This window comes from Amblyomma americanum, chromosome 6 (genome assembly GCF_052857255.1).
Source record: "Amblyomma americanum isolate KBUSLIRL-KWMA chromosome 6, ASM5285725v1, whole genome shotgun sequence".
Classification (NCBI taxonomy): domain Eukaryota; kingdom Metazoa; phylum Arthropoda; class Arachnida; order Ixodida; family Ixodidae; genus Amblyomma; species Amblyomma americanum.
Genome location: NC_135502.1, coordinates 9,285,838 through 9,304,048, shown reverse-complemented (window position 1 = coordinate 9,304,048; position 18,211 = coordinate 9,285,838). Strand labels below are relative to the sequence as shown.

Genomic DNA, 18,211 nt, shown 5'->3' with positions numbered 1-18,211 from the left:
CGCGCGATAATTACGCTGGTCCACGAACAAAAATTTTTCCTCCTCCTCCTCTGGCACTCATGAGGGTCAAGCCTGGTTAAGCAGAAATAGAGAAGACCCAGAGGCTAAAAGGCTGAGGTGCTCACGTGTGAAAAAGATCTACGTCAGGCAATCGCCAAGACGCCTGCTAATAACAGTTGTATTCAGTGTGCTTAGGGGAAGCATTTTTTGTTGAGGTCTTTAATAGTTACGCTGCAAACATAACGAAGTTTTAGCCTTGAATTCAGAATCCAGGATGGCCCTCGTTTCCAAGGCGTGCTTCGTGCAGATGGTAATTAGGAGGAATTAAGCTTTCTAGAAAGTCGTAGCCGCAGAAAGGGACCTTTCCGCCTCCTGTACACTTCTGTGCATCAATATTTTCTCGCTGCGCTTAGAAGGTTGTAAATAATTGAATACAACTCAAGAACGCAGCGGCGAGTGGCCCTTAGAGAAGACCCTCGAGCCAATAGCGTCGACTGGCTCTCACGACGTCGCAGTAAATCCGCAAGTGTAATATCACTGGTGGCTGGCAGGTGCCTCTATGAAATGTGATTAACCGCGACGTCAAGCCAATGAGTCGACGCCATTGGCTGGAAGGCCTCCTTTGAGGGGATTTGCCACTGCGTTCTTCAATGGTATCCGGCTTTAGTATAAGACATCAATGAAGTGCTGCATGATGTATATATTTTTTTCCGACAATGTGTGAGAGGCATTATGTACAAGGATGAATGGGGATATGCCGCGGTCTTCTTCTTCATCGTGCTGTTGTGGTCCTGCTCTGGCCGTGCAACCGAGATCTCCAAAACTCGCACCGCTGGTGCGAGAGCGGCGACTTGATTTGTGACTCCGGAAGGTTCAGTTCGACGTAGCTCGGATGGGATGCGTTGAATGGCGGCCACTGCTTGCCGTTGATTGACGGCACTTGCCTGCGAGAAGAGAATGGAGACAAGACGCCAACAGCGACAGCGCAGAGGCATCGTTAGGGCAAGCCTCTCGACATGGCTTGTAGGCGGAAATGGCTGAGGCACACACGTTGCTGATGACGCAGTCACAGTCGCACGCCACTGTCACTGTGAGGAACGGTTAGACACGGCGAGTGTGGGCTAACATCGGGATTCCTCAGCATCGTTTAGACTTTACATTAAGCTTTACATTAAGTATATGCACCCAAAGTAAGAGTGCCCCGTCTTTTATTTTTAACTTCATTTCTGACTCAAGTTTCCGCGCTCTTGGGGATGCTTGTTGCGCGCATTATGTTCATAAGAGACGGCTATAGCAACAAGCAACACTGTGCTCTTGCCCTTAGGCTCACATGTAGCTCACAGCGAGGACGATTGCGTTTAAAAGATTTTTAAAGATGTGTGTTAGGGCTTAATGGCGTAATGCGACGGGTTTGGCCACGAAGTATTAGAAAGAGCGTGTGAGAATGCTTGGTCATCAACATGCCTTATTGCCATGGAATGATTTCAGGGTAGCAAAACAATAGGCTGCCTTCCACAGGTAAAAAAACAACTGATTTCTGTGTTAACATCTGACTTAAACCACTGGTGTCTGGAACTTTGCGGCAAAATTTGAAACTTTGCGGCAAAATAGGAAACTCTTGTCATCTGATATTCATTACGCTGTCATTCATCTGTCGAAGAGCATCAAGGTTTCCTGCCATGACAAGCCATACCAGTCTATAGGTCCTTTCACTGCAAGAGTTGAACGCGTGTGGTACTTTGCTCTCGTCACAGCATATGCCGCACGGACAATGCAATGAGCGGCTCCCAAAATCTTAGTTCATTAATAGCCGTTTCACCGCTTGTTCTCCATAACATCAGCGTAACTTTATTTGAGATAAACAGTGCCTATAGAGCTACTCTTAGTATGTTTTCAAATGACTAGGTCATATATCCATAATTTTCGACCATAATCACTTCAATTTTCACTGGGCTTACGCCGATGTAGTGCGATGTCTTTCTGCTTATACCATGCCCTACGCTTTGTCAGGTGCCCTTCTCACAACTGTTCATTTCTGTGTGTGGAATTTAGGTTGAAAGTATTGCACTCTAACCAAATCCTCCAAACACCGCAAACGCTCCCTACCCCAACTCTTTGCCCCTGAGCACTAACGGCCATTGTGCTCTCATCACAACAATAAAGATTAAAAGAATGGGCAGACAAAATGAAAATCCTACTGCACTGACTACTGGAATTTCTTCACTAACATAAGAAGTAACTGTTTTAAATACCGAATATTTGCGTTGCGTTTCATATCTTACCGTTTTCTCTGACTTACCCAGTTTTGGCGAAATGCGTCCACGTATACATGATGAAAAGAGTAAGCGCCCTTTCTTCTTGGGTAATGTTGAAGAGGTCGTTGTCAAGGGTGTAACCAAACACGAATGGAATCTCCTCGAAATGGGCTACACCCGCCCACGGAGCGTTCCACGAGTAGCTTGGCCGGTGAGCGAATTCATAGAAGTAGACGCTATTGTTCCTCCTGGCGTAGTCTTCGGCAAAGTACATGAGAGGGCAGAGAAACGCAAAATCGCCCATAGCGTTGGAGGCGTTCCTCAGGAAGCTACTTGGCTCTTCGGTCGCTGTCTCAAGATAGAAGTCCCGTATTCCCTGCACTTGTTTTTGATGCAGGAACCTGAACAGCAGCATGAAATAAACGTCCATAGTTCCCTTCTGAATCTTGGAGACATCCATAAAGTCTAGAACAGGTGACATATAGTACTCTATGAAGACGCTTCCTTCATCCTTGACGACACCAACAAGAATGTCGACGTCATTTGCAAAACCTTCCCTTATGGCCTTTGGAACTTCTTCGGGCACAAGGTCATCGCCGTGAGCAGGGTGGTAGGTAAGCTGTACCCGACCGTTCCTGGACTCAAGTGCAGACAGGATGGCCGAGGCATTCTTTTCTTGCAGGCAGCTTAGTACAGAATCAAAGTCGGTGATCTCTTCCACTCCCCGATCGACGCAACTGAGCTTCATGGCTGCCTTGATGAAGCTGTCCTCTTTCTCCATCTGCGCTACTGTCCAATAAGGGCTGCCACTCTGCATGATGGCGCGTTTGAAGAGGCCTTTGCTGGATGGCGAGACAAGGTGGTAGCCAATGGAAATGGCACCCGCGCTCTGTCCAAAAAGCGTGATCATATCGTCGTCTCCGCCGAAGTAACGGATGTTTTGCTTGACCCACCGCATCGCCAAGTTCTGGTCATGCAGCCCCTGGTTTCCCAGGGACTTAGGCGGATTCTTCGCGTTCATGAAGCCGAACGGACCTAAGCGGTAGTTGACCGTCACCACCACCACGTCCCCCAAAGCGGCGAGCTTAGAACCATCGTAGAAGTGCCAGTTGGTACTACCGAAGAAGAAAGCTCCGCCATGGAAGAAAATCATCACGGCTTTCAGCTCTTCCTTAGGTCCCGATGACTCGCGTGACGGGGCCCATATGTTAAGGTAGAGGCAATCTTCACTGCGCTCGTCTCCAGTTATGTTGATGAACTCGTTGAAATACACCGAAGGCTGGACGCAGGAAGGAGGAAAGAAAAGGGCCTTGAACTCTCGAAGCCACGGCTTTGCCGGCACTGGGCGCATGAAACGCAGGCTCCCAACTGGTGGCTCTGCATACGGAACTCCCAGAAAGATGTCGACGGGCAGACCAAACACCTCCTCCTTGAAGCCGCGCAGTAAGCCCGACTGGGTTTTAACCACAGGATCATGTTTAGTTATCTTGTACGCTGGCACCAATGGCTCTGCTGCGACGAGCAGCGACACGATGAGTATTGAAGCGTGCATCGACATCCTGGCCATTCAGCGTCGGGACAGTGGCCTGAAAAGGGAAAAAAGTATTCTGTGTGCTGATTGAAGCAGAACAATTTAGTACTACAGTAAAAAGCTGTTGAAGATGGCAATTACTTTAATATTTTTTATTTCCTTACAAATACTTCAAACAGTGCTTCCCTCATTGAAAAGGGTTACATCAAATGAGGTAACGACAAATCCATGAAAAAGTTAACACGAAAACTGAACTATCGATGTCGGCAAACTGTTCCGCGGTTTAATTGCGTGATTAAAAACGATTTTTCGAAATGATCACTTTGGTCAGCTTACCGAGGTTGTGCACCGGATGCATAAATTTAGTTCCAACACAGTTCTATTATGTTATCGTAAATACAGAAGTTTTAATTCGGTGATATGTTGGCGACGAAAAGGGGCTCTAGCTTCAGTCATTGCAAGCGTACCAGTGACCAGTAAACAGTATCGATATTCGGATAAGAAGATGAATCTGGCAGCGAGACTCTGAATGCGCTCTACCTTTGGACAGCGGTCGGAATAAAAGTTAATCCACTTCAGATACCTACACTAAGACTGGGCGAATTACAAAGTGGTGTACCCCTAACGACACACCTGAAGGCGGATATTCGATTTATTTGAGAAAACATTGAATGCTGATAATAATAATAATAATAATAATAATAATAATAATAATAATAATAATAATAATAATAATAATAATAATAATAATAATAATAATAATAATAATAATAATAATAATAATAATAATAATAATTTATTTTTCCACAGTAACCATGCGAATAGTAATTAACAAGTTTTAAGTTGAAAAATAAAGAGCAAAGCAACGATTCTGAACATCCGATTACATGCTTGACGGCGAAGCTTTGCCACTGAGTACACGGATGAATTACTTAATCGACATCTGAATAATGCTACGCGCACTGAAGCCTTCCTTTGGCTGACTTGACTGCTTTATAACTTTAGCAGAACGATTAAACTTCTAATAGCCTCAGCAGAACGGTGTGGAATAGAAAGGAGCCATGTAAAGAAGGTACGATCAAAGGGTGGACAGTGGTGCCTGTATAAACGTTAATTCTTCAATTCTTCACCGTTATTTATGAAAATTACTGGTCCTCGTGTTCACTTCAGAGGGTGATCCGTGAACCTTTGCATTGGGCGAGGGAGATGTCAGAAACGCCTCCTCTCCAGATTGTCGGTAACCGTTTCCTGACTGACTAAAAACTTTAATTTCAAAATATATACAGGGAGCTAGTGGAGCGGTCCTTAAGGGTCCGTTCCTAACAAATGCTAGGTGGGCTGCTCATTACAGCAGCCATTGGCGGTAGGTGCTGCTCGGGCGCGCCCGAGCAGCGCCTTTTGGCTCGCCAGGTCAGAGCAGCCGAGCAGGGCCGCCTCCCAGTCCTCCCGGGCAGGGTTGGGGATAGGGGGAAGATGCGGAGTCGATTGGCATGCCCACACCATGTGGTAAATGTCCGAAGACTTTTCCCTGCAGTGCGGGCACTCCCCTGTGCACGCAGGGTCGAAATGTTTGATTACTGCCGGGCACAGAAGTGTTTTAGTATAAAGGCGAAGGAGTAAGTGTTCCTCCGCCTTCGTGAGGCACTTGCAGGGCTTAGGAAAGATTGCGTGGCCGAATTGGTAATACTGGATGATTTAATTGAAGGCAAAAGCCGGATTAGGGTCAGAGTCCGCATCGGGGGAGGCGAGGGTGATGCCCGGAGAGTGAGCGCGCGGGCAACGGCGTCGGCCTTCGTTGCCCTCGAGATCCGTGTGCGCGGGAGCCCATACTATTGTGCGGGACGCGGGAGCCCCGAGATAATTACTATGCTGAAGAATTCAGTATGCCAAATAGGGAATAGAGCCCCTTTCGATGTTCCTGCAGGCCCCCCGCGAGTCGGTAACGATGACCCGCGAGTCCTGATCGGCGGCGGCGAGCGCGATTGCCACGTCTTCCGCATGAGTAATGTCTTGGGCTTTGAACGTAAGGCTGTTCACTGCGGTGTTTTGGTGGACGACTGCGGCTGTGTACCAACCCCCATGATGTGGGCCGGTGGCGTCCACGTAAAATACTCCGTGTTTGTTTCCATAGTAGCGTGAAAAGCCTTTTATAGATTTTTCGCAGGCTTTCGACTACATCAGTTATAATATACTTTTGGCAAAACTTTTCGACTACGGCTTTAGGGGTCGTGTTCATGCGATTCTTTCGTCATACCTTGCACGCCGCTTTCAGTTTGTAAGTATTAATAGCTGTCCATCCTCAGTAAAAAAAAAAAGTAACTGCTGGCGTACCTCAGGGAAGTATCCTTGGACCGCTTCTTTTTAACCTATATATAAACGATATCGTTAATCAATGCCTGCATGCGAAGTGTGTTATGTATGCAGATGACGTCTCACTGTTCTTCTCATCAAGCGTATGTGAAGATATGATAAACTAGGCAAATAGGACACTAAGTGCACTCCATCAATGGTCCCTTAATAACCAGTTGAAAATTAAGGTAACTAAAGCTAAGGCTATTATGTTCAAACTAAAAAATAAAAACATTATTCTACCATGCGATCTTAAGCTTGGTCTGGAAACGATAGAAATGATAGACAATATTAAAATATTAGGGGTATATTTCAACAGCCAGTTAAGCTGGGATAATCACGTTAACGCTGTCATCAGTAAGCTTTCTCGTGTCACAGGTATCATTAACCGGCATCGTTACTTACTTCCATGCAAAATTAAACTTTTCCTTTATCATTTTCTCTTTATGTCCCAAGTAAACTATGCGCACTTAGTTTGGGGAACAACTACAGTTACCAATAAAAATAAGATTTACGTTTTACAGAAAAAGGCTCTACGTGTAATACTCAACGTCGGTTCAGATATAAACACATGCGACTTATTCCGCCAGTTCAAGGCCGTAAAAGTATCTGAAATGTATAATGTTAGGCTGGCTGAAAGATATAAAAGGACCTAAGACAAAATGTGAATTACTTGCGTGATACGGCACACCTTTCGCTAAATGTACAAGTTTACCCAAGCAGACACAGCGAACTATGGCATATTCCAACATGCCGCACAATATATGGTACATATAGCCTAGCAAACACGCTGCCCCGTCTCTTAAATAAGTTTCACGCCGCAAAAGTTGATGTATCACGAGCATGCCGCAAAAATATACAGGATGTCTGTGCTACTTTTTAGATTTCATCATGCTTTCACTACTTCCTTATCTCTTTCGTTGCATAAAGTGTTGACCTGATTTGAATAATCAATGACATGTTTTTCTGTGCAGTATATTTTTCTGCTGCTTTTTTTGTTATCATTTTTTTGTGTACGCTTCATTTCCTCATTGTCTTTTCTGATAATTTTTGTGTATGTATGTTGCCTGCTGCCCTGCAATGTAGGGGCCGAGGGTCATGTCAAGCCACAAATTCTGGCTTTTTCCCTCGACCCTCACCATGTATACATGCGAAATAAATTGAAATTGAAATTGAAAAGGCTTCTGCCCGCGCGAGGCGCCGGCCACTATGGTCGTCTCGTGTCATGTTGGCCGGAAGAGGGCGTACATGCAGGGCGTATCTCCAGATTTCGGGGATGCGCACGCGCTCTTCCGTTAGTGCTGGATGGTGGATGTGAAGCCGGGCAAACAGGCGACGACCCGACGGCGTTGTGTAGTGGTTTGTCAAGTGTGCTTCTCGGAGCTCCATGAAGGTGTTGACCATCCCCAGGCCCAGGAGGCGCTGGTTGGACGTGGTGACCGGGAGGTCGAGAGTGCGCTTGCAAGTCTTACGGAGAACCACCTCAGCGGTTTTCTCGTAACATTTGCGAAGATGGAGGTAAGGAGTCGAGTACAAGACTCGACTGGTTACGAATGCGTGCGCCAGCCGCAAGGAATCTTTGCACCATAACCCCCCGCGGTTATTGGAAACCCGGCGGATCATGCGGCCCACCTGGTCCCCCACCTTGCGAAATTTGGCCAGTGTTGTGTCGACACGGCGGTGTTTATTGATAAAGAGACCCAGTAATTGATCTCCGCGTATTCCAGCTGGGATGGGTCCGCTCGCTAGGGACAGTTCGATTTTGGTAGTGCACTTCGGCGAGGGCCGAATGTGTACAAATTCCGATTTGGCCGGGGAGCATTCAAGGCCGCAGCGGCGGGCGTAAGCGTCCACAATCTCCGCCGCTTGCTGCAGGTTGGCTTCAATGTCTCCTACCGATCCGTGCTTAGCCCAGATGGTGATGTCGTCGGCATATAGCGCGTGCTGTATGCCCTCGACACTTTCCAATTGCGCCGGAAGTTTCATCATTGCCAAATTGAATAGTAGAGGTGAGAGGACCGCACCCTGCGGGGTACCTCTCGTACCTAATTGGTAGGGGCCGTGTTCTTCATCTTGTATCCGGATATACGATTGCCGGTCGGAGAGAAATTGCCTAATGTACTGAAACGTGTTGTGTCCACAGTTGGTTTGGGAGAGGTGCGTCAGAATTATGCCGTGTGTTACATTGTCGAAAGCCCCTTTCAAACCGAGGGCGAGCACTACCTTGTCATTAAGGGAGTATTCGACGGGATTAAGAATTTCGCGGTCTAGTTGAAGCAGGACGTCCTGCGCGGACCGGTGCGGGCGGAACCCGAACATGGTGTCTGCGAATACATTTTGGTTTTCCAAAAACTCGGACAGCCTGTCTCGCATCATAGTCTCCATCAGCTTTCCCGCACAAGACGTGAGGGAGATGGGGCGGAGGTTGTCCGTGTTTATGGTTTTGCCGGCTTTAGGAATGAAGGTGACCACGGCGGTCTTCCATTCGATTGAGAGGGGTGCCTCACCTTGCCAGATTGAGTTTATATATGCGAGGAGTGTATCGTAGGCCGGATCGGGAAGGTTGGCAAGTAATTTCGCAGTTATTTTGTCTCTTCCCGGCGCCGTTCCTAGTTTCATTTTACTCAAGGCCGCCTTCAGGTCGTGGAGCCGGAACGGTTGATCAAGCTCCGCGTTTTCAGAACCTGCATACGAGTACGCTGGCCCTCGGGGGTCCTTTTGGATGCAGAGGTATTGATCGCGTAGTTTCTATGCTAATTTAGAGGTATCTCCGTCGAAGCTATGGATAGCCCGTTGGAGATGTTTTTGTGTCTCGGCTCTGGTTTTAGTCGGATCGATCAAGGCGCGAAAGAGACGCCAAGTGCTCCGGCTAGACATATGTCTAGCGGCCGTGTTCCACCGGTCCACCCAATTCGAGTCGGCGAGCTGTGCCGCGTAATCAGCCGCTCGTTTCTGCCGCTTCTATACCGTGCAAGTGCCTAGCGCTTACGGAAGTTCAGCGAGCAATATGGCGACTCTCAGGAAGCCCTTACTGCAAATGTCTATTAGTTTAATAAAATCCGCCATGAGCCCGACCTGAGCTCAAAGTAAGACCGCGATATAGTATAATGAGTGCACATCGTGAAATTGTGTCTACAGTTGCGGACGAAGGTACGCACAACACGAGGCTATTGTGCCTGTACGTGCGTTTATTGTTCTGTACAACTCTTGTTTTTACCACCATTTTCTAAATATTAAATACCTTAAATTTTGCTTCCTGTCAGATGTCTGATTTCTGTAATGATCGCGAGGAACCACGAGCATATCGCGGATTGTATATCATCTGTTTACTGAGTCAATTGCTTTGCAACTGACACTGTATTTTCATTGTATTTGCAACCAATTGTATTTGTGAATGGGCCTGGTTTATTTTCTGCTAGTGGCCGTACATTTCACTGCATGCATCTGTTGTGCTGCGGATCTAGAACGGGCAATAATTTTTATTCAATTATTTACGAATACTGCAGTCCCTTCTCGGCCTCATGCAGGAGTGGATACAAGGTAGAAAAAATTACATTAGCGGAATGAACTAGGGAAACAAGTATACGCACAAATAAACACAAAATAACCATTTTTTTCAATACAGAGGCATTGCGGTGGGAACGATGTTAGATCAAGGTGATTAACATGTTCTAAGAAAGATTCGACTGTGTTGCAGTTTACAACAGTAGATGGCTGTTTATTCCAGTAACAGATAACTAAAGGGAACAAGGAATATTTGTGAACATCAATGTTGGCGAAGTGCTTTCACACTGTTAGTTGTCGAGGAGTGGAGGAATGGTTCCTGAAGGTGAACGTACAAGCAATCAATGTTTGTTAAGGAACGGTATTACTTCATTATACCATTAAATTTCTCGGGCATAAGAAGGCAAACAAGATATATTCACATAAATTAGCTCAATATGCGGTCGCCTACTTGAAACCTTGGCGATTAAGCAAAATATCGCTAAATGTTGCTTACTTATACAGATGGGAGATTCGCATTTATCTAACATAGAGAAAAATAAGTGTTTGCAAAACGATTAAGCGTGAAACAGCAATCTAAACCCTTCGGAAGAGCACCTGAAGGGAACCGAAAATAAGGGCATTAACACTTATGAAAGCGCAATGTTAAGGCATGGGTGCGTTGCCTGAGAACGCTGTATGCTCCCCTTCAGGACTTCTCTACTGACAGAGGCGTTGTGCCTTGAAGGCTTTGCGCACTTACTTGATGAGAAAATTGCCTAACAGTAAGCTCATAATTATTGTGATTCATGACTACGCTAACTATGCGATTCCATATATACATATATATGAACGTGATTGCGCTACCGTATCGAAGAGCTCCCAAACGCGTTCTGAAAAAAAAACAAACCGTGCGCTCTCACCGTCTCGAAGTGAGCGGCCGACGCCGCTCTTAGCATAGTATAGCCTTAAAATTGCGTCAGTATATTCTTCCGAAGCATTCTCACAAGCACTCTGCTATGAATTGAATTATACGTTATCACACGTTATGACAGGACGACAGCCCCAATATGCAGCAGTGCCAAGTCGCATTCTAGGGAACTCAGCAGAGCACGGCGTTAAACTAAGGCTCGCGATAAAAAGAAAAAAAAAACGCAGTAATTAGTTTACCACGGCGATTTCCTTGAATGACAGCTCGAGAGCTCAGCTCAGTATTCAGAGGCTGTTAATTTCGCCACAAACTGTGCAGCACTGTTGCTATTCCGTGCTCTTGCATCGGCCACGCCATCTTCCTGCACTGAAATGGTAAAGGTCGAATTCTCGTCAACTCATTTGGCTCGCTCGTGCCTTGAGCTGCACATCTGCGCTGCACTGTCAACGTTTCCTTCGGGCGCGAACATAGTGGTCTACCTGTGCTCGCAGACGCGCGGTTTTCGGGGACCTTCATTTTTCAGGCCTCCGACTAATCTGCGGCTGTCCTTGCCCCACATCGCAGCTTCCATTCTCCCTTTCCTCCGGTCGGAGAGACGCGTGGCGCGTGCGCGGCCCCGTCATCTGATAAGGAGGCGCAGGACAAGTTTTAGTGGTTGAAATGAGCTTACCCTCCCCGACGCAGGCAGGGTATGTGCTCGGCGAGCCTGCTGTTAAGCTAACCCCGTCGCAGATTTTTAACTAGTTTGACTGCGCTAACCGCACTCTATTCACGCTTAATCGCAGTGCACGGATGGGTCTGCTCAGAGTAAAATCACAAAACGTTTAAAATGTCTTTTGGTGACATGGTATATGGAGTTTAACGTCCCGGAGCTGCACGTGGGCTATGAAAGGAGCCGTGCAGTGGACCCGTCCGGATTAACTGCGACCACCAGGGGTTCTTTAACGTGCACTGACATCGCACAGCACGCGGACGTGTTTCGCATTTCGCCTGCTTAGAAATGAGGCTGCCTCGACCGGGACTCGATCTCACGACCCTGAGCTCAGCAGCCGAATGCCGTAGCTACTGAGCAACCACGGTGGGCCACAAAATATTTTAATATTCTAAGGGGAAAGACGCTATGTCCAGTTTTCTGGCCAGATCCATTTGCTCATTTACCGCTTGGGATGTACTAACAGGAAGAAGAGAAGAACAAAAAAAAAATTCTTGCACACTGAGCTGCCTGTACATTGCATTTGATACAACACTGCTTCCGCGTGCTGAGATTAACAGCCCCTCACTGCTTTACGATCTTTACTGAAACTCCCTTCAAGGGGAGGCCTGACAGTGCGTTTCACGCGCCTGCCTGGTTATGAACTGAATATTGGCCTAGTAACAGCGTACATATGATAGTTGTAGATGAATAACGGCGAATTTCATATAAATAAATCGAGAATGCAACTTCTGCTGCACGCCGGGTTTAAATGGGTTTCATGGCATTGTTTAAGCTCAGCACTCTCAAAGGCTGTGTCCGTGCGACGCAACGAATAACCTAGGAAAAAAAAACTCTTTCACAACAGCCTTACCAAGAAAACTAAGCAAAATGAACAAGTGCAAACAACACGCAAGAAAAGCTTCCTTGTTTCCATGTGTGTGATTCTTACTGTGCATCGGAAGCACAGTATAAATAGCAAATGGTGTGGCTGCTAAGCGCCCTTGACCGCAACTGACGTCGCGTGCCTAAGAGTGAACCCTTTTTATTCTAAGCAAGAAATGACTTGAAGTGTTAAGCGCGCAGCTCTCTTTTTTCGGAAAGTACTGCGTAACCATGCACAGCTAACAGTCCCTCATAAAGACAGACACTGTTACTTTCTCACGGACTTACTGCAAACGGACCCCACCTCCCTCCTCTTCCGTTAGGCACAGTTATTCTCCTCGAGAGCTAACCGTTCGTCACGAACTAAGGGATACAGCTGGTCCTAATCCGCCCCCCCCCCCCCCTCCCCCGAAGGGGCACACAATAGTGGAGGTCTAAAATAATATGCGGCCCTACTGGTCGTTTCAGTCTATTCTGCGGTGCATGAAATGATTGTCAGATTGTGAAGAACTAAAACGGTGTGGGCTATATTAGAGTATGTGCAAATGGTATAACCGTTGGTCCGGAATGGTAACGAAGTGGATTCCAAGAGAAGGCAAGCGTAGCAGGGGGCGGCAGAAAGTTAGGTGGGCGGATGAGATTAAGAAGTTTGCGGCCATACAGTGGGCGCAGCTGGGAAAGAACAGGGTTAATTGGAGAGACATGGGAGAGGCCTTTGCCCCGCAGTGGGCGTAGTCAGGCTGATTATGATGATGATGAACTGCACGGTGAGTAGAAACGACGTTAGGTTTATGTAACCCAACTAACCTTCGTGAGCAATGCCATCAAAGACCAGTATCGCTCTCTCCACCACCAACGTTTTGCGCTACGGGATAACAGTACACTACAATCCAATGCACTACGAAGCGATAATGCCTACTGAATGGAAAGCGCTCACCCTGGCGTAGTGCAGTATGTGGAGGCCCTTGGAAATGTGCGTTGTAGCGACCACAGAATGGTAAGGTCTCTAATTAGCTTAGACTTGGAGAGGGAACAGAAGAACCTAGTGAAGAGGAAGTCCGTTAACGAGTTAGCAGTAAGAGGGAAAGTAGATGTAGATACCGCTGCAGAACAGATATTCGGCTTTAACTGAGGAAGCCGACCTTGTTGTTCAAACAATTATCGATAATCTCATAGCTATCATAACGGAGTGCGCAGTAGCAGTAGGCGGTAGTGTGGTTCGACAGGATAACGGCAAGCTCTCTCAGGAGGCGAAAAATCAGATTAAGAAACGCCAAAGTATGCAAGCGTCTAACTCTACAAACAGACTAGATGGTTTATGGTTTATGGGGGTTTAACGTCCCAAAGCGACTCAGGCCACGAGAGACGCCGTAGTGGAGGGCTCCGGAAATTTCGACCACCTTGAGTTTTTTAACGTGCACGGACATCGCACAGCACAGCCTCTAGAATTTCGCCTCCGTAGAAATTCGACCGCCGCGGCCGGGATCGAGCCCGCGTCTTTCGGGTCAGCAGTCGAGCGCCATAACCACTGAGACACCGCGGCGGCCCAGACAGACTAGAACTGGGAGAGCTATCAAGGTTAATAAATAAGTGCAAGGTAGCCGATATGAGGAAGTTTAATATGGCGAGAGTCAAGCATGCTTCAAAGAACAGAGGTAGCCTTAAAGCGGTGAAGAAGACGCTAAACATAGATAAAAACCAGATGCATGCGTTAAGAAACAAAGAGGGCAATGTCATTAACAATATGGATAAGATAGCCAATGCAGCCAAAGAGTTCTACACAAATCTATACACTGACCAATTTAACCAGAACGTTAATGAGAGAGGCAGTCGCTCACAGCAATGGGACATCCTGCCAGTAAAGAAAGAGGAAGTAAATAAAGCTTTTGGAGCAATGCAAAGGTGGAAAGAAGCTGGTGAGGATCAGATAACAGCATATCTGCTGAAGAACGGAGGAGAGAGAGATTGTGCTAGAAAAACTAGCCACCCTATATACGTAATGCTTTATGACCTCGAGCGCACCGCACGCTTGGAAGAGCGCTAACATTATCTTGATTCATAAGAAAGGAGACCTCAAGGACTTGAAAAATTACAAACTGATCAGCTTACTGTCTGTTGCCTACCAGGTATTTTCTAAGGTAATCGCTAATAGAGCCAGGACAACCTTAGGCTTCAACTGACTAAATGATCAGGCAGGTTTTCATATTGTAGACAACAGACCCTATTCACACTATCAGTCAGGTCGTATAGAAATTCGCAGAATATAACCAGTCCCTATATAGAGCGTTCATTGATTACGAGAAAACGTTTTACTCAGTGGAAGCCTCAGCAGACATGCAGGAATTGCGGAATCAGGGTGTAGAAGAGTCTTATGTGAAGATACTGGAATATATCTATAGCGACTGCACAGCTACCATTGTCCTCCATAAAGTCAGAAATAAAATCCCATTAAGAAAGAGTGTCAGGCAGGGAGACACGATTTCGCCAATGCTATTCACCGCGTGTTAACAGGAGGTATTCAAAGGCCTGGATTGGGAACAGTTGGAGAAAAGAGTCAATGGAGAACACCTTAGTAATCTGCGATTTGCTGATGACATTGCCTTGGTAAGTCACTCAGGAGATGAATTGCAAAGCATGATCAATTAGCTAGACAGGCAGAGCAGAACGATAGGACTAAAATTAACATTCAGAAAACCAAAGTGACGTTCAACAGTCTCGCAATGGAACAGCAGTTCCCAATTGGTAGCGAAGTGGTAAGGGAATACATCTACTTAGGGCAGGTAGTTACCGCTGATGCCAGATCATGAGACGGAAATAACTAGAAGAATAAAAATGGGTCGGAGCACATATGGCATATTTTCTCAGATCATGAATGGCATTTTGCCAATATCGCTCAAGAGAAAAGTATACATGATGATGATGATGATGACGACGACGACGACGATGATGATGATGAATGGAATAATAATGGAGGAATTTCACCAAGAATGGTGTGGTTAGGGATACTTTCCCAATGGTAGTACGGACAACTCTGCTCACTGCTGTGGGTTTTCAGTTTCCCCGTTGTTTTCTCTATCTGTAAAAAAATAAAAGAGCGGAAGAACTGCAGGCGGGTGCTACCTTCTTTTTCTCTATCTTTTTCTCTCGGTATAAGAAACTGTCGTGGACACCTGAAGTCGTTTCTTACATGTTCTTTCATTTCAATGGTAAATTTCACACTTTTTTTTACTGAGGAATGGAGTTGCAGGACCTCCTGGCCTAGCCCGTATTTTACATGCCTCACCTGAAATGGCCAGTTGATATTTGAGGTAGCCTTTCGGAAAATTCCCATTACGCTCAGAGCCTTGTAGCTGACTTTGTGATAACGCATGTTTTCTCAGACGCGGGGAGAGGTGCCTGGAGTCGTTTAAAACCGTGCTTAGTTCCTGCGCTATTTCATTTTATTGGAGGCTTGAACACTTTATGGCGCCGTAGTAGAGAGACCCTGGTTTCGACGGTGCTAGCAGCAACAGTTAATGGAGTAACTTGTAACCACGTCACTTATGTTGCAAAAGGTGAGGCGAGTAACGTCTTCGGCCGGGAGAAATTTTTGTTTCATCTACGAAGTTGTCATTTTGGAAGGCTCGTTTTCGTTGCAGCCAAGTGACCACAGCTATGGGAAAAAAAATGGTGTTTGATTTGCGTAGTTGGGCCAGATGCGAAATAGGAGCGCTAGCAGTTCGGTTTTTACTTCGGTTTCGGTGTTCAGATCCAGTGTATACACGGATGGCAGTTGTTCGGATAGCGATAATGGGTTAATGTCCATATATGCGGACTTGGTCATTCTCCACATTCCTATATCCCCGGGAGTCTTCCTACCACTCCTGGCGCAGTGGTGCAGTAGACAAGTGATGCGCCACTGCCGCTCTATGGCAGGTGCTGCCATCGGTGGGACTTGGGTTGTTTGGGTTGGGTTGCGACCCAGGCTGCTCTTCCCGGGCAGCTTCTCACGATTAATTGAGCTGCCACCTGGCAAGTGTGGGCAGGCTGTTTACCTGCCACAAAAACGGCTTCAGACAAACAGACAGACAAACACACAACGGTTAAATGCAGGGAATGGCCAATATAAGTGCAAGCGCTCTGAAACAGTTTTCATGATCCCTCATCCACGTCACCGATTTTTGTGGAATTTGTAACACAAATTTGCTCGATGATTTTTCGTACTGCACAGTTCGAAAGTGTGGCACCCTGAGTGCAATGACTCTTTGTAAGGTGCGCCGCCACTGAATGGCGCATGAAGGGTAGACAGTTATGCAGAATCGGGGAGTGCTGGACAATTTAAGGGCAAAGGGAACACTCGTCTGAATTAATACTGCATGCATAAAACAGTAGAGAGAGAAGAGCAAAACTACCAGTGTGAAGTATGTGTGTCCTCTTTACCACGCGCTTGCATCAGCCCTTTCACCGGCCTGAGTGGCCCCGTCTCTGTCTACCTCTGTTCAGAAGGCTTCATAGCGATCACCGGCAATTTTTTCCACAGAAGTGGAACTGCAGGCAGGTAGCTAATTGCAATGCCTACTGCAGCTGCTCATTTATTTCATATATTAAGCCGTCTTTGATCACACTTGAATCAATTATTTCCAGCTGATGGTGCTAGAAACCAAAGATAGTGGTCGACAGATGAAGCAGGCGATTCAGTGCGATGGCTGAGCGCTCATATAGAGCTATATAAGAAAAGTAATCAATTATCTTTAAGTAATTACCCTATTAATCTCTCATTGATGAACACCACAAATGAAAAAAAAAACATTCCCGGTGTTCCTTGGTATCTGTGGCTGTTGGCTTCCTTCATGTATACGTAAACGTGTTAATGAAAGTGCAAGCAGATTATACAGACCGAACCAGGGCTCATGCGAAAAGCAATTTCCAATACTGCTCCCTCGAACTGAGAGCCATAATCGCTCATGCTTTAAAGTGGCTGATCTGTATGCAGGACGGCGACTCCTTTCCCTTATGCAGGCTTAATGCTTCACTTATAATAGGGGAGAAAATTATGCACATAAAATATTTTCCTTCTTCTCCAGAAGTTCTGACATATTGATTTTAGTGCTGCAAGACGGACTTATTATTTTCGAGGGCCGAACGGCCTTCGATCTGCTTCCCTCACTCTTGGTGAGCCGTGTTTAAAAAAAGTAAGTGCTTTTCGTATTTGTTTCATAACAGTTACTGAGATCATATTTGGCTTCACCTAGACATGTGCAGTGTTTAAATACTAAGACGAACAATCTAATCTTCCACGTTTCTTTAAGACGGTTTATGGGGTTTAACGTCCCAAAACGACTCAGGCTATGAAGGACGCCGTAGTGGACGACTCGGCATAATTCCGACCGCCTGGAGTTCTTTAACTTGCACTGACATCGCACAGCACACGGGCCTCTACAATTTCGCCTCCATCGAAATTCGACCACCGCGGCCGGGATCGAACCCGCGCCTTTCGGGTCAGCAGCCGAACACCATAACCACTCAGCCACCGCGGCGGGTTTCTTGAAAACATGCGAAAGTATGACGCCTACCTGATAAAAATTATCAGTCAACGTGCATATAGCAGATACTAAAGGCGATATCCTTTCTAGCCCCATTTCGGAAAAAGCCGGCGGCGTGAAATGGTATAGAAAATCCCTGCGGTGGCATGAAAGAAAAAAGGGGTGTCGTGAAACCAAGAACCACCATTTCAGACAGTCATACGTATGGCGTTTCTTCTATATATACCCGCCAATGGCTGACCTCAATGTGGTGCAAGCTTTCCCAACTACATTTGTACCAAAATTGTGAGCAACCGTTTGTCGTACAGCGCTCCGGGTGGTGCCATACGATTCCTCGTTGCATACAGCTTACATGTGCTTGTCAAATTGACGGCTACCTTGCGACTGAGATTCGAACCGACCACGTAAGCAACTTCAATTGTACGCTTTCCCAGACTCTTTACCTCATCTCTTAAGGCGCGTTTGAGGTGTCCAGAGAGATGTGAGACAGTCAGAGCTCCGTTTACTTTCCTCAAAAGCCAATTTTTGTATTAAAATTGTGGCGCAAACCCTCACCTCTTTCAT

The 18,211-nt window shown here is 46.5% G+C and overlaps 1 protein-coding gene across 2 annotated transcripts in view; it reads right to left on the bottom strand.

Annotated features, from left to right (window-relative positions):
* Positions 1–631: 631 nt before the first annotated feature.
* LOC144136269 (acetylcholinesterase-1-like) overlaps positions 632–18,211 on the bottom strand; it is a 45,699-nt gene continuing 28,119 nt past the window's right edge. For both annotated transcript variants that reach the window (XM_077668477.1, XM_077668478.1), the window contains exons 2-3: positions 2,300–3,841; positions 632–944 (exon numbers count right to left, since the gene is read on the bottom strand). In XM_077668477.1, coding sequence (XP_077524603.1) covers positions 773–944; positions 2,300–3,822 — 1,695 coding nt within the window. In that variant the 5' untranslated portion in view covers positions 3,823–3,841 and the 3' untranslated portion in view covers positions 632–772. The remainder of the gene's footprint in view (positions 945–2,299; positions 3,842–18,211) is intronic.